General features: G+C 45.5%; 1 protein-coding gene across 3 annotated transcripts in view; it reads right to left on the bottom strand.

Moving 5' to 3' along the window:
• The window catches only part of kcnc2 (potassium voltage-gated channel, Shaw-related subfamily, member 2), a gene marked incomplete at both ends in the record, with an annotated part of 70754 nt that overhangs the window by 2649 nt on the left and 52660 nt on the right, over window positions 1-15445 (bottom strand). The window contains 2 exons of one of the 3 annotated variants that reach the window (XM_079236405.1): window positions 2071-2193; window positions 3945-4878. In XM_079236405.1, the coding sequence (XP_079092531.1) occupies window positions 2071-2193; window positions 3945-4878 (1057 nt within the window). Of the gene's footprint in view, window positions 1-2070; window positions 2242-3944; window positions 4879-15445 lie in introns of all 3 variants that reach the window. The other 2 variants (XM_079236404.1, XM_079236406.1) reach the window with 2 other exon arrangements.

A 15445-nucleotide genomic window follows, 5' to 3' on the forward strand; every position in this document is an offset into this window, starting at 1 on the left:
GGCAAAAGCGGCCGCCGACTGAAGCGGCGAACACGAAGGCACAGCTGCTCGGCCGCCGACGTCGAGCAAACGAGACTCGAGAGAGGCTCTGCTGCGAGAGAGACCACCATGACGTGGTCCCCTAGAGGATCTGGACCACATGCAATGGTCTAGTCTGCTGGTCTATCTAAGTACCCAGCGAGGAAACCATCAATACGTTGTTTTAATATCGTCCGTACACTTCGGGATAGAAAGTAAACCGAAATGACGTATTATCTTGTTTGAATTCTTACGAAATAGGAGGTGAAATTCAATTGAACGTAATCTTCGATCCGCAGAGTCTCACTCTAATGGTATGATAGCATTGATCTGCCCGCTGTGGATTGAGTGCAGTAGCACTGTGAGGCTACAAGCAATACCACTGAGAGCAGGAGGTTGAGATAACTTCTGATAGGAGGCAATTAGCCAAGGCTTACTTTTCCACATTACAGTCCAGATTAACACTCAAATGCCTTAAAATGCTTGAGATAAAATGGAGTCCTAACAAACATTGCTTTAGGCCTCACGTGGCATCTACATATTACTTTAGTTTGGTCGAATGGAGGCTGCAACCAAAAGTATTTCATGGAAGTACTGTCTTTTGTGATTTTCCACTGAATGAACTGCTCAGTTTATGCATTTTAGTTTATGACCTTTTCTGCCTTTTGAAACCGCACTGAACAGAGACGGGACTTTGTGGTAATTCGGCCGATGTGGACTTCACGATGACCTTTAGCTTGGGTCAAGCCCTTTGTGTGACATTTTCACTGATGCACCTCTACTTGATTGACACGCAAATCATCTGGGCCACTCTGACATCGTCCAGTGACATCTCAATTTGTAAATGACGTGTACGGTTTCAATCGAATCAAGCTTTAGGGTGAGCGTACTTTGCCTGCTGAGTTTCAACAATCAGAAACAAGAATCAGGGCTGGCAACTCATTATGTTTGACTTGGGCAAATCGACTTCTTCATTGATATATAAAATGTCAATCCTCAGTGACAGCATTAAATAAAGGACTTGGGATTGCATGACAAAGTCTTTATTGAGCGTTTAGGGTTCATACCATAAAAGAATATAAACAAGCCAGTCACCAAATGTTGGCTTAGTTTGAATGTCGACGTTTCTGAACCCAAAATACATATCATAAATACATTTTTTGGTGGACATTATTGTTTCTTATACTCATCATGACACCACCACTCTAAATAACGTCTGCTGGATCTATGACCTGGAAACTGAGCTGATATATTTAATAGATCTGATATGTCAGATGCACACTTACAAGGTCAGCAAGTATAGAAGAACATTATTTGATCTGAATGGAAATAATTCCACTGTATTAGCTGGTGATTAGCTCACACTGTTTTTTAGAAGCAGCTAAATGACCATTCCAGTGATACAAATGAAGAAGTCAATTCATCAGTCATTCACGAGTTGATAGGATTCAAATCTATTTTTGACCATTTTAATGCTTTCGATTGTGAGATACCGGAAACATCTTCTGGTGTACCATCACCTTAGGGGCGGATGATACATTTCTTTGGGAGCTGCAGACGGGCAATGAAACCTGGCAACAGCCAAATCAGTGAGACGCGGGGTCAGAAATTAATTCAAGTGTTTCCAGGCAACAGGAAAACATGAAGAAATTGTGATGAAAGCAACAGTTCTGAGTCAGCCGCATGGACGCTGTGGTGCGTGTCACTGCGGAGGGCAGCAGATCCACAGGTTACGTTACCTGAGCCGACCTCAACAAACAGCCTCCCCCCACTCCAGGGATGTCGGTGTCCCAGTCACTAAGGATACGGATCAGCTGATGAGGATGTTCACTGATTGTCTTAAAACACGTCGGGCTCTGACATTCCACACATACTGAAAATAGTGGTGACAGGAAAACCTAACCCAGACTACTACGTGATGACTAATGAGTGAAAGATGATTAAGTGTCAATGCACAATACCAGGCATGAATTTCATTGAAACTGACACAATAAATGCGTGACATATTCATTCAAGTTAAATGCAGGCTAGTAGAGTTCCACATGCAGTTACCTGTTTTGCGCATCCCTCCGTCTGCAGGGCAGGTGTAGTCACTCGCAGCGAGCAGGAAGCATGTCCCCCCGCTCCGCCGGTCCTGTTCCTGGGTGCTGGACCTCCGCATGGGGACCCTCTCCTCTGCAGACATGGTCAGGTCGCTGCCCCCGCTGCAGTCCGCCGACATGACTGCGAGAAGAGAAACGAGTTAGAGATCGGAAATGTTAGCTGGCTGGGCTTCATTTTTTAAGTTTTTTCTATTTTTGTACTTCCTTTCAGAAATACTTGCTTTCCTCAATTCATACAATTTACAATTCTACCGTTCTGACACAACAAGGGTTTAAGGCTTTATTTGAATCTTTAATAATAATAATAATAATAATTTGAACTTATAACAGTAGCTTCAGTAATAACAAAAGGATCAATAAAACAAAAGTACTTAAAGAAAAGGATTAGGGTTCGGGTCTCAGTCTGATATAACTTTTGCTTCTGCTCAAAAACTGTGAACATGAAAGGAGCCACACTCCCTCATTACAATGATGGGGACCAGTGTCACATTTTCTTCTCAGCTCCCGAAAGTGGATCTGCATCAATAGCATATTTCCGGACATGGAATCAGGCTCCACAGATGCAGTGGCACTTTAACATCTGGCTACAAGCATTGTAACGATGGAATATGTCATGAATTACATCAGTGAGGCTCTTCTATGTGTTTTTAATCGCTTCTGGATGAGAGGCGAGGAATAACGGCTCCACTGGCAATACTGATTAGTATCATTCATTTATTTTGTCATAGAATTGGAATCTTGAATCTCGTATAGAGTTTTATAGAGGCACCTGATGGTTACTAACTAAATGCTGTGTGAAACGTCTGATGCTAAAGCTAACGGGTCCAAAGCAAAACGTTGATGATCAATTTAGAAGACTATGGTTATAGCAACATATTTTAACAAAAGAGACAGCACTCACAAATCTTCGAGTATAAAGTACCATTCTAACTACAACCCCCCATGTACACCGCTTCAACATGGAGGAATCAAAGCTCCGCGGGCCTGTTGAGCCTAGTTACACTTGGTGAGCTCTGATTGGACGATCCCTCTCCGGCGAGCAATTTAGCGAATGGTCAATTACACTTAAGATATATTAAGGTAATACTGCTGAGTATAAAAATGACCAGCATAATACAGCAATAATCAACCTATATATGACATATAATAAACTTCCTATTATTGGCCAAAAAGTTAAGTTGGGTTACTGTAGATGTTTTTAAACCAAAGGTTTAACACGTTGAGAGGAGCGTAACCTCGCAGGCTGTGTATTTGAAATGACCTCAAAGGACCGGATTGATTCCGTCTGTGCATTCGGTTGAGCCATGAATTATTCTACGCTATAAGGTTCTGAGACTTAATAAACAAATAGACCTCAGAAGAGCCCGTGGGGTGCGTCCTCCCTCAGGAGTGTCTGCACTAGAATTCAAAGACAGCTGATGTACGGAGGTCGACACTAATTTCCATCAATATCAGATGTGTGAGAGTAAATTACTGATGTGGGCCTGGAGGGGAGAAACAGCCGATGAACAATCCCTGCTGCAAGAAAGACTTGGACACAAGGACTCTGACTTCTTCTCGGCATAAGCCGTTTCACACAGACGTTTCCTACTCGCACTACCTTATGCATCGCCTTCCTCGTCACTGTGGCAACCAGAGACGAAGGCTGCGAGGCAAGAGAGCTCAGCCGTCTCTGGTGAGAGCGAGTCTCAAGGGGGAGACTGTCAAATGGACACAGCTTTCTACCTGCGGTCCCTACATATATATACACATATATAACCCCACTGTGTGACCTGTACTTGGACACCGAGGTGTAGCTGCTCACCATTCTTTCCGATCTCTTACCTGAGCGGTTGCGTTCTAGCACCCGGCTGCCTTTGACGTGGCACGGGTCACCTTGAGTGCTGTTGCAGGTGGTGTTGAGTTCGGCTTTGCAGTAAATGGGGGACCCTCCCTGCACCGCCTGAGGGATGTGTTTCTTCCTCTTCTTGGGCAGCTTCTGCTTGGCCATGGCCAGGGAGTAGTACATCCCAAAGTTATTGACGATGACGGGCACGGGCATGGCTATCGTCAGCACACCGGACAGGGCGCACAGCGCGCCCACGACCATGCCCGACCAGGTCTCCGGATACATGTCGCCGTAGCCCAGTGTCGTCATGGTTACCACGGCCCACCAGAAGCCGATGGGGATGTTCTTGAACTTGGTGTGGACGCTACCGGTGGGGTCGTTGGGCGCGGCGCCGATTCGTTCGGCGTAGTAGATCATGGTGGCGAAGATTAGCACTCCCAACGCCAGGAAGATGATGAGCAGCAGGAATTCATTGGTGCTGGCCCGTAACGTGTGGCCCAGCACCCTCAAGCCCACGAAGTGGCGCGTGAGCTTGAAGATGCGCAGGATACGAACAAAGCGCACCACCCTGAGGAAACCCAACACGTCCTTGGCGGCCTTCGAGGAAAGGCCGCTCAGCCCCACCTCCAAGTAGAAAGGGAGGATAGCCACGAAGTCGATGATGTTGAGAACGCTCTTAACGAACTCCAACTTGACCGGGCAGAAGGTCACGCGCACCAGGAACTCGATGGTGAACCAGAAGACGCAAACGCCCTCCACGTAGGTGAGCGCGGGGTCGGTTTCTATCTCGTACTGCGGGCCTAAGTCCGGCATGCTGCTGTTCCGCATCGGGTCCGTCTTGTTGATGATGGTGTTGAAAGCCTCGTGAGTCTCCAAGCAGAAGGTGGTGATGGAGACCAGGATGAAGAACAAAGATGCAAAGGCTATAAACTATACAGGAGAGGAGAAGAGAAGAAAAAAAACATGTTAGCATTGATCCAGCCTTTACATTGAAAATGCTTTGAACCTTGGCGTTCTATACACCGGCTGAGGATTCATTTCCCGTGATGAATCAATTAATTTACTCTTGAGAAAGAGAGTCAACTCAGACAAGTCTAATTAACTTGCATCAATTTGAATGGACTCCAGAGAGAGGAGCAATCTATTAGCAAGAGCAACACATAAACACACACACTTCCCCCTTGCTCCTGGTGGGAATGTAACACAGGAATGCAGATGCAGTCAGATTTAATTTACTGCTGCTGGGATGTTGGGCTGTTGGCAGTAAAGCGAGGAGGAAAAGGTTAGATAACCAAGCAGACCTAAGACTTCAGAATCAGTGGGGAATTGGGAGAAGGAGCTCGTGTTTGCCTCCTATAGCCTTTTCAGTGATGCCACGTCTCCTTGCAGTTGCATTGCTTGTGATGTCGTTGTGTTGTGCTATACTTGGTTTGTTAATGTTTGTAAATCCTGCATTGAAGTTGCAGCGAGAGCATTGACAACACAAAGGGTTGTGCACTGTATTCACAACCTTTTAGGCATGTCACCCCGAAGTGATTTCTGCTTGAAACATCACAGGCTGCACATGAGTACTACAATGTTCTTATTCTTGTTTCAGAGTCTTGAATAATTAAAATCTAACTAACAGCGGAGGTAAAAGTAATCAAAGAGAAATTTGCTCAAGGCGCTCCGGAGATATCACAAGAATTGGACGGACGTGAGGTCACAGTGAACTTGACCTTTGACCTCCAAAATCTAATCAGTCCATCCCTGAGTCCAGGTGGATGCTTGTGTCTTTTGATCCGTGACAACGGAGCCATCTCCATCCATTGACGAAGGCCCTGAATAAAAATAAGTGGACTCTGAGTCCACGCTCCATAAATCAACTTCTTAGGTATTCAATCATTTGCAGGATTGCGTTTGACCAAAATTCTGAGCAGTGACAGTTTGTGATTGTTTTGCATTCGACAGCTTTCAAATATTCTGACTGGCACGGTGCCACCTTCAAGATGGCAGCCTTTGTGAGTGGTAGGAAAGTTGAGACAAAACCGTGAAACCTTTTTAACAAGTGTGCTGCTGCTCTTCTGCTCTCGCCATTAAGAGCAACATTCTGTCTCCTCCAAAGCTTTGATCTTTGTTGTGTCTCAATACAGAAGACGGCAAAGTCCGGTAGGGATGAGGACACTGAATAGTCCTCTTGGGTGCTATTTGATAACTCCGTCATTCCTATGTACTAACCTTAACCCCGCCAACATGAAGGAAGGCATCAGAACAATATAGTCGTCAGCTTTAGGTAGCAGGGAATATTGGATTTGTTCAAATGTTATGGGCAACAAGGGAAAGCTAAATGTGGCACTAAGAAAAACATGCCATAGCTATGACAATAATACTTATAATACAGCTTTCAATCCAGAATGCATCCTTATGAAGCACTGCCTGCTATTGATAGAAAGTTCCATAATAAACATACTTTACTTTTAGCAATGTCTAATTGTAGCTATAGGGACTTAAAATATTAACAATGCTTTATAACAATAATCACAATATGAAACATTTATAAATACTTCTTAATTGCTGGTCAATACAAATAAATTAACAAATCTATACAAGAAAATCACAAAATGTAAACTACATTTACACTTTACTTCAAACAAACAATGACCACTTAGTCACTTATAATCCCATCATGCCATTAGAACAAGGATTCAAATCATTGGAAATGCTTTATAATGTGATTATTGTTGTAAAGCATTATGAATATTTATGTTTGCTTAAAACTAAATTACACAGGGCTAAAAGCAGACAAAACACATGTTGAGTATGTTCATAGTCACGTTACCAAGACATACACAACAATAATAATGTAAGTCGTTGAAATAGACTTTCCATTCGGCAAAATGAGAGCGTGTTGATGCGCTTGCAGCTGAATCTGTACGGTAACAGTACGAGACGATGAGTCACATGCAGACTTTTTTTTCTTCTTCTCTTGTTTCGGTCTTCCTCTGCAAAGTGTTAATGGAACCACCTGTCAGATGCAGCGCTCGCATCCAGCTTTCCCAACGCCGCCCTGGGAGGAGCGTGCGAACATCCACATCTTTTCTCCGAGGAGCTAGACACACACACACACATGCACACACACACGCACACACACACACACACACACACACACACGCACACGCAGCCTGCTACGCTCCTTCTCCACCTCTTTCCTCCCACATCCACGGGTGCGCTCTGCCCACTGAGCCCTGAAGAAGCCGTTTCACACCCGGCCTTGCTTTGTTTGTTTTTTTCGGATCGCATGACTCACAACACTCTCAAAATACCGTTGCCACTATTTGGGTCACCGTGCTCCTGAACTGCTCGCGTGCGTTCACTCTGCTGCCCTCTTCACATATCTCACGTACGTCTTTTATTGTCTTCTTAAAGGCGTGTGTTCGCTGCAACATGACATCATCGTTCAGTTACTTAGCAGTGGTCACTTGGCATCATCCACTTCAGCCATGCAACACGGCATGCAGTGTATGATTACGCTGAACATGCTTTCAATCTCCATGCATCGCTAGAAGCATGTTCCTATTCACAAAATACAGACGTTTTCCCTCCTCTGTAGACTCAGACGGGTCGGAGACGGAAGTCAACGAGAATCCATTTCTGCTGCTGATCTGCTGGTCACACAATGTGAAATGATTTCCACTCTCAGAAACCATATTTTTTTGGTATTTCCTGACTCTTGAGATTCAAAAGAAATCTCGGATTGCAGATTCATAATCATAAGCGAGCAGCAACTTGAAAAGCAGGATCAGGGTTCATTTGATCACTTTCTAACACGTTCACACGTGTTTTTTTTATTCACTCTCCAGTGTCCCCGTCAACATCCAAGTCCACTTTACAACTGCAAGGCATGGATTTCTCTCCAAGTCAGGGCCTGAAACCACCTTTAATGGATATAGTGCTGTAATGTCAACGCATGTTTCAAACCTTCACACAATCAACGCTCACAAGTTGACATCTCTAGCGTCCGGCGCGCCTTCGGATTGAGACCAAACTTTGTCCAGCTGCTGACTGGAAGTAGAAAAAGACATCACGACTAAATAAGCTGGCGCCCTGCTGCCAGCTTTGATTAAAGTATTCGTGGTGTTTCAGGGCGGATTTCTCCTTTAAACATGCAAACTGTGTTAACAGCAATTCTCTCCCCTGCTGCTCTACTTTCTCCCTATCTCGCCCCTCTCTGCGTCTTTATCTCCGTCTGCTTCTTATCGGGGACGTTGGATGAAACAAGCAGCGGGAAAACCTGAGCCGCTGCTCGGGTGCTGCGCGTCTTTTTTTTTGCGTCTGCGGAGCGAGGATCTATCATCTAACCCCCCCCTCCAAGGGCCGGTGACAGCTGAGAACATGCACCACATCCAACTAACATGCAGGTACACACACCGACACCCCCTGTTAATACACACACCGACACCCCCTGTTAATACACACACCGACACCCCCTGTTAATACACACACCGACACCCCCTGTTAATACACACACCGACACCCCCTGTTAATACACACACCGACACCCCCTGTTAATACACACACCGGGGGGATTTATGACAGACATTACAAATGCAGAAGCACTGCTCTACCATGTGATTGCAACAGGCACATGCTTCTCGGCATCCTGTGTGCACACGTGCACACACACACACACACACACACACACACACACACACACACACACACACACACACACACACACACACAGCTTGCTAAACAAGTCCTGTACTCTTATATATGGCTCTTTGTAGGCGGCGCAGGGCGGATGGAACAATGCAATATATTTGATTTGGCCAAAAGAATCTCTTTATTTTCCATGCAGCGCTTCCAGGTTTTGAGTTCCTCGCTCATCGGCACGGCCCTCGCAGAGGTCAAGCCTGTGACCTTCACGTCTGACTGAACAGGATTCCATCGTGAGCGATCATCATAGAGGCGTGTTTCACTGATTATTCGTCCTGTAATTAAAACTTCAGCTACAGCAGTGGGGTTTTTGGGTGCATACTCCAATCACACTCCTTTGTTCGGCACACTGTGAGGAACATTCCAGTCTCCATGGGAAACTGGAAAGGCGTTATGCTTTGCTTTACGTGTGACTGACGTACCAAGAATCTTCGTTCTCCTCTCACGAGGCGCTCCTGCTCGTTTCTTATTCACTAAGAGCTGGCGAGATGATTCAGTCAGCATTAAAACCTTCCATTTGTTTTCTTTGTTTTAAGCATTATGTCACCGTGCCTGAGTTGAATGCGTTCATATCAGTGCTGCATCACATTAAACTCAGACTCCTATCCGTCACTCAACATCCGCAGGAAGAGCCGGACGGACGTCTCCTCCGGCAAAGAATCGATCTCCTTACACATGCTGTAATCACATTCTAGACCTCGTTAGTGAGGGGAAACGGGGAGGCATGATAGATGGCAGCCGTCTTTTTTAAAAGCTCGGCTCCGTGCATCTCTTCACATGCACTGTACAAACAGAGATGTATTAGGACTCAACAGATTCAGCCAGCAGCCCTTTCACCACCCAAAACCCTGATGGGATGCGATCGCCGGCCTCTCCTCATAATCACATCATTTTTCACCACTCCCTAGAAACTCTGCCTGTTGGCAGCCAATAAAAGAGACGTGAGGAAAATGCCAGATCAAACAGGCCTCGCCCCGTTAGCCGGCGGGCCGGGGCGCCGACACTGGAGCCCCGCAGCTTCGGGTGGTAAACAGTGAGTGATACATCGGCATGGACGTCGCGTTAGCACACTAATGGAAAGGGAAAACGTGGTGGTCTGCCGGTCAGACCTGTCAAGCATCAGGGATGAATCAAATGGGATTAAACGGCCGCCTCTGGCCTGTTCATGTGTGCCTACAGCACATTATACAATGTCTTCCATAAATTAAGAAGGAACAAACTAATAATCAAACTCATTTCATCCTATTGTCTGACCGGCAGTGGACCCGACTGTGACTGACGAAGTGCTTTGTGTCTACTTTCCCTTCCGCTTTTCTCATCACAGACATTACAATGTGCTGCTCTAAAGGATCACTGCAAAGCATCTGTACAATACGATCCAGTCATCAGTTTAGTTACAGGACCAAACAGTCCAACGAGGTAAAGTCTCTGAAGCTGTTAGGAACCGGTTTAAATAACACAAACATGGTTGACTCCAGCCCGGTCTCATCCACAGGTTGTTAAGTACCAACGCTTTGTCACAGCCCTCGGCATCTGGTACACAATGTAAGCCCAACCGCTGCAATGCTACGCTGAAAAGTGAATCGGAAGCGTCTTTAATGTGCATTCTCTCTACACACCAGCAGGGGGCGACTCCTCTGGTTGCAAAAAGAAGTTGATGATAAAATGACTCTACTTCTCTCAGTAAACATTGTAAACATGAGTTTATGTTTCAATCTAGTTTCAAGTCTTCTTCAATACAGCATGATGTTAATTTAGTAAATGATGGTAATTTAGAGTCAAACAGACCATAAAGCAGGGGATGCTTTAGGGGCGGGGCTACACGGTGATTGACAGGTCTCTACAGTGTCTCTACGTCACTCCTTCTCAGTCCAAATATGGTCACTTCCATTCACTGATTGCAAAAAGACAAGATGGCGCCGACCCAAATGCCAAGGTTATTTCGAAACCTAGCAAAGATTGAATTCACAATGTTAACCACGTGTATAAAACTGTGATCAAATTTGCCAGAAATAAGTGTAAGTTCACCCAGAACACAATTCTCCCTTAACCCCTAAAGGTATCCTAAGTAACCCCCCATGCAGTTTAGGGTAATGGCATTTTGATTGTAAGACATTTTGAACCAAGCCTTGATACAGTTAAACAGTATTTGGGATGAGAGATATTGAGTAACTCATATTAAAGGAAATGATCCGTCTTCCAGAAAGTGATTTGTCATCTGGTGACTGAGATCTGCCAAAACGAATCCTAAATTCAGCTCCAGCCATCAGAAAGCTAAAAACAGAAGCACCCTCACGGGGTCACACGTTTCTCCGTAGCCTGCTGCAGACAGCAACGCGTTGGAAGGGTAAGCCGTGGCGTCCCACCGCTCTGCTCAGGCTTCGTTTCAGAAACCGCCCTGCTGGCTCGGCCAATCCGAGCGCTTGCTGCTCCCGCTTCATCGGGGCTGCCGCCATCTGTTGGACCCCATGAGGGGAGGCTGTGCGCTCCGGTCCTGGACCTGGACCTGGTCCTGTACCTGGACCTGGACCTGGACCTGGTCCTGGACCTGGTCCTGGTCCTGGTCCTGCACCGAGACCTACGTCCAGCGCCTTGCTGCTTCGGTCCTCTGTAAACCGCCGTGGCATCATCAAACTGAGGAGACCCCGGAGGTGCTAACACAAGCGAGGAGGATCACACACACACACACACACACACACACACACACACACACACACACACACACACACACACACTCACGCACAGACATAATTAAACCTGTGGGGCTTGTGGGTTTGAGCTATATGTGGTTTGCCTTCTGTTTCTGCATGATTACCCGCTTATAATTTCAATCTGGATTTGGGGCTTTTCCTCACACACCGTCCTGCAGACGTGTTCAACATGAGCGCTGCCTCGCTGTTCAGTATGCAAAGACACGTGAGACTGTGTGTAAACCACCTTGAGCAACAAGAGCATGCTCAGACTTACAAACCGGTATCTCTGCTGAGATCTGAGACCAACCGGCCATTTGGAGTCCCTCAGGTCAAAGGTCACCTTCATTCTTTCCCATTAAACCAAAATCAGTGCTGCATACCCGGATCCAGACGATGTAATGGGATACGTTTAATCGTCATGACTGTTTGACTGTGTTTTCTAAATATTTTCAACCTGCGTACATTTCTTGAAAGGTTCTGCTTCAGGATGCAAAATGTATTTCATAACACACAGTGAAGTTGTCCGGTTCACAGTTCAGTCCTTTTCTCTCAATGTAGTGACTTTTAAAGCCAGTGATGCCAGCTACTTTTATTGGAAAAGAGTGAGCAATACCTGGCTTTATAGGTTGTATCATCTTGCTGGTTCCTCCAAGCTTTAATGCAGGTTTAAGCCATTAATTCCAACTTATAAACCTTTTATATTGGCAGGTGGAACCAATCTTATCCTAATAATGCATCACATATTCCTCATTTGCATCCGCAGACATGCAAATAACATTATCTTTTAAGGGGAATAAAACAACAACAAAATCATGAGTCATGTCAAGATGATTTGCTAATGTTGCGGTTAACCTCATTTTACAGTTAATGACCACAACATTAGTGTGTGTGTGTATATGTGTGTGTGTGTGTGCAGAGATAAGGACGCACACAGCAGGGCCGTCCACTCGCTCTCACACAGAAACAAGGCTCGGCTCCAGCTGGAAGCAGAGACCCCCGGCGAGAGAAATCCCTCCGTCTGCTGCTCGCTGTCTGTCACTCAGTGTGTTGAGTCTCTTCAAAGACCCCTCCCCTCCTCCCCCCCCTTTCCACACCGCCGCCAGCCCACGGAGCTGCCAACACACCAGGGAGCGACACTGATCACCTCCTTCGTGACGGGGGCATCTCTCTCTCTTCATGCTGTCTAGCAACCGGTGAACCGGGGCTCGTAAACAAAAGTCAAATAGACTCCACAGCTGATTGTTGATGAGTTTTGGCAACCTGTGATCCCGAGAGGTTCCCGGGTTTTTTGGCGGCTGGAAGGAGTCTGATTCTAAGCAGCGTTGCTAACTTTAGCCGGGCATTTTACCTGGACTGAGCACAGTCATGCTCAGCTCTCTGAGCATGAAGAACATGTGGTCCAAACCCGTCTCCATATCAGTGGAACCTCTATGCATCTAATCTCACACAGATCTGGTTAACTCTGTATGAGAAGTGTCACAGACTTTGATTAAACACTTTCAAACACGGCTTAGTGTCGAACGTACGCAAAAAAAAACACTCTGGTCACATGCTTGTCATGTTAGACTCTATGGAGAGGTGATGAAAGCCTCTCTCACACACACACACACACACACACACACACACACACACACACACACACACACACACACACACACACACACACACACACACACTAAGAACACTTGTTTTCAACCCCCGAGGCAGCGACCACATACAGTACAGTATCTGCTCACCACTGTGTAAATGTCAGGCTTTGATCCCACAGAAAAGTAACAATGTCTCCACCAACAGTGACATCAATATCCCACAATGCAATGCAGCATTCCAGACATGCTGGGCTGAAACTCTGAATCTAGAAATGAGGTTCTTTTGCTCTCTTTTTATCCTCTCACTAACTCACCCACTGAAATGTAGGAGACATCATTTTGAAGAATAAAAGTCAGTGTGAGCCAAGAAACTCTGATTCACTTGAAGCTTTTAAGTGTGAGTGAAGGTGAAAGTGTCTGACACTGTTATAGAAAGTTATTGTCTTATGCCGCGTTCACACCAAAAGAGCTGCAAAATATTCGCGCAAGTAGATTACATGTAAAGTCAATGCACAGAAAGTGAAAAGCATTGCAAAAATTTGCTTTTTCACTTTTACGCTTTTTTGCTTATTTGCTTTTTCTTTTGAAAATTCGCCCGACGATGAGTAGTATATATGTATATGTATATGTATATATATATATATATATATATATATATATATATATATATATATATATATATATATGTATATATATATATAGACTAGAAGCCCGTGTGCAGAGAGCTCGTGTGTGAAAAGATGGACCTCCTGACAGAACCTTTGGATGGCGGTCTTCTGCAGAAGCCTTTTGCCACATACACAATCCAGCCCATGTGCTTGGACATGCCGTGTGGAGAGCGGTGCATGCTGGGAGGAGAACAGAGTCTCACATCGAGCTCCCCATTCTAAAATGAAGAGGCGGTTAAATCAACATTATGCAGTGCAGTTAGCTGAATGGCTCATTTAAAAGACACATCGTAGCGCATACATAATTAAACCGAGTAATTGATTTCCATCTCAGCCTTATTCTATAGAGACAAGGCTGGATGATATTTCTTTTATTAAATAAAGCGGGATAAAAATAAAGCGGCTGCCTGGGAGGACAGCGATGAGATGGGGAATATCAGAGGCAGAACAGGAGGCTGTGCCCTAGATTACAGTCGAGGCCCCAAACTAAAGCATGTTGTCGTACACAGAGCTGCTCTTTTCCCTTGATCAGCCACCACCGCCATGGAAACGCCACCTTTCCCTTTTCTCTTTTTGACAACTGAAGATGGCATTGCATAGGGGAGAAACGGGGGAGAAAGAGGGGAGAAAGAGGGGAGAAACGGGGGGGAAACAGGGGAAGAAGAGGGGAGAAACGGGAGAAACGGGAGAGAAAAAGGGGAGAAACAGGGGAGCAATGGGAGAGGGGGGAGAAACGGGAGAGAAAGAGGGGAGAAACGGGGGATGAAGAGGGGAGAAAGTAAACGGGTGTGCTCTTTGGCAGGAAGCGGGTTCCCTCTCCATCTCCCTCGCTCCTTATCTCCCTTTCCCTGAACATGATAAAACATTGAGGGGTGTGTTAAGCTTTTGTAGTTTTTAGTACAGGCGGATGACAAAACAAGGGGTTTGCTGTCACTCACTCATCGAAAAAGACGGGTTTCAATAAATTGTTTTTTCCGCCACTAATTCAGAATCAACAAAAACAGAACCTCCGACTCCCAGCCAAAGAAAGAACCAAAACACAGCAGCGTTTCCACACGACAGGGGGATGAGCTGTTCTTCTTGTTCCCCACACACACACACACACACACACACACACACACACACACACGTACTTCCTCCCCGTCCTCATTATACGGCTCGCTGTGACATGACAGCCAGCTCACTCGGGGAACCCTTCTAAACCCATAGCTTTTGGCAACCAAGCCCCGATGCCGCGGCTAAAAATAGCCTATCGGAAATTTCCAGGCGTTCTAATTTGAATAATTTATTGTTGCTTTTAGTCGGTGGAGTCGGCGTTTGAGAGGAGGCAGACGGATTAATCCTCGCCAGACAGCGTGGCCTTCTTTGACACAGAGACTCAAACGGTGGAGAGAGGCAGATGTAGACACGAACAAGAGCCAATCAATACCGACTCATGCACACACATGTTTATGTCATATCCTTTGAAGAGAGAGAGTCCTTTCTTCCATAAAAGGCCATTAAGATATTTATGCTCAAGGGTCTTTTATTACAATTAGCAAGAGCGTTACTCATGGCTTTTTATTCAGTCATTAGCTGGTTGGAACTGAACTGTAGATATGGGCAACGTGTTGGTCCTCATATTGCTTTCTTTAAGAGTGGCATGTTTTTAAACAATTATAAATGTATGGCCTTCAATAGAACTAGATAGATTGAGGTGTCAGCTGCCTCCGCACAGTAGGTCATGGGTTCTGTTGCGTTGGTTTGTAGGTTTCATTGTGAGCTGGATTACGGATATTCTTTTTTTGAACTTTTATTAGAACAAGTTCCTTGACATTGAGTCTCACACAGCATGTCATACAATATTATATAT

The sequence above is a fragment of the Taurulus bubalis genome (genome assembly GCF_910589615.1).
Source record: "Taurulus bubalis genome assembly, chromosome: 20".
In the NCBI taxonomy this organism is placed as follows: domain Eukaryota; kingdom Metazoa; phylum Chordata; class Actinopteri; order Perciformes; family Cottidae; genus Taurulus; species Taurulus bubalis.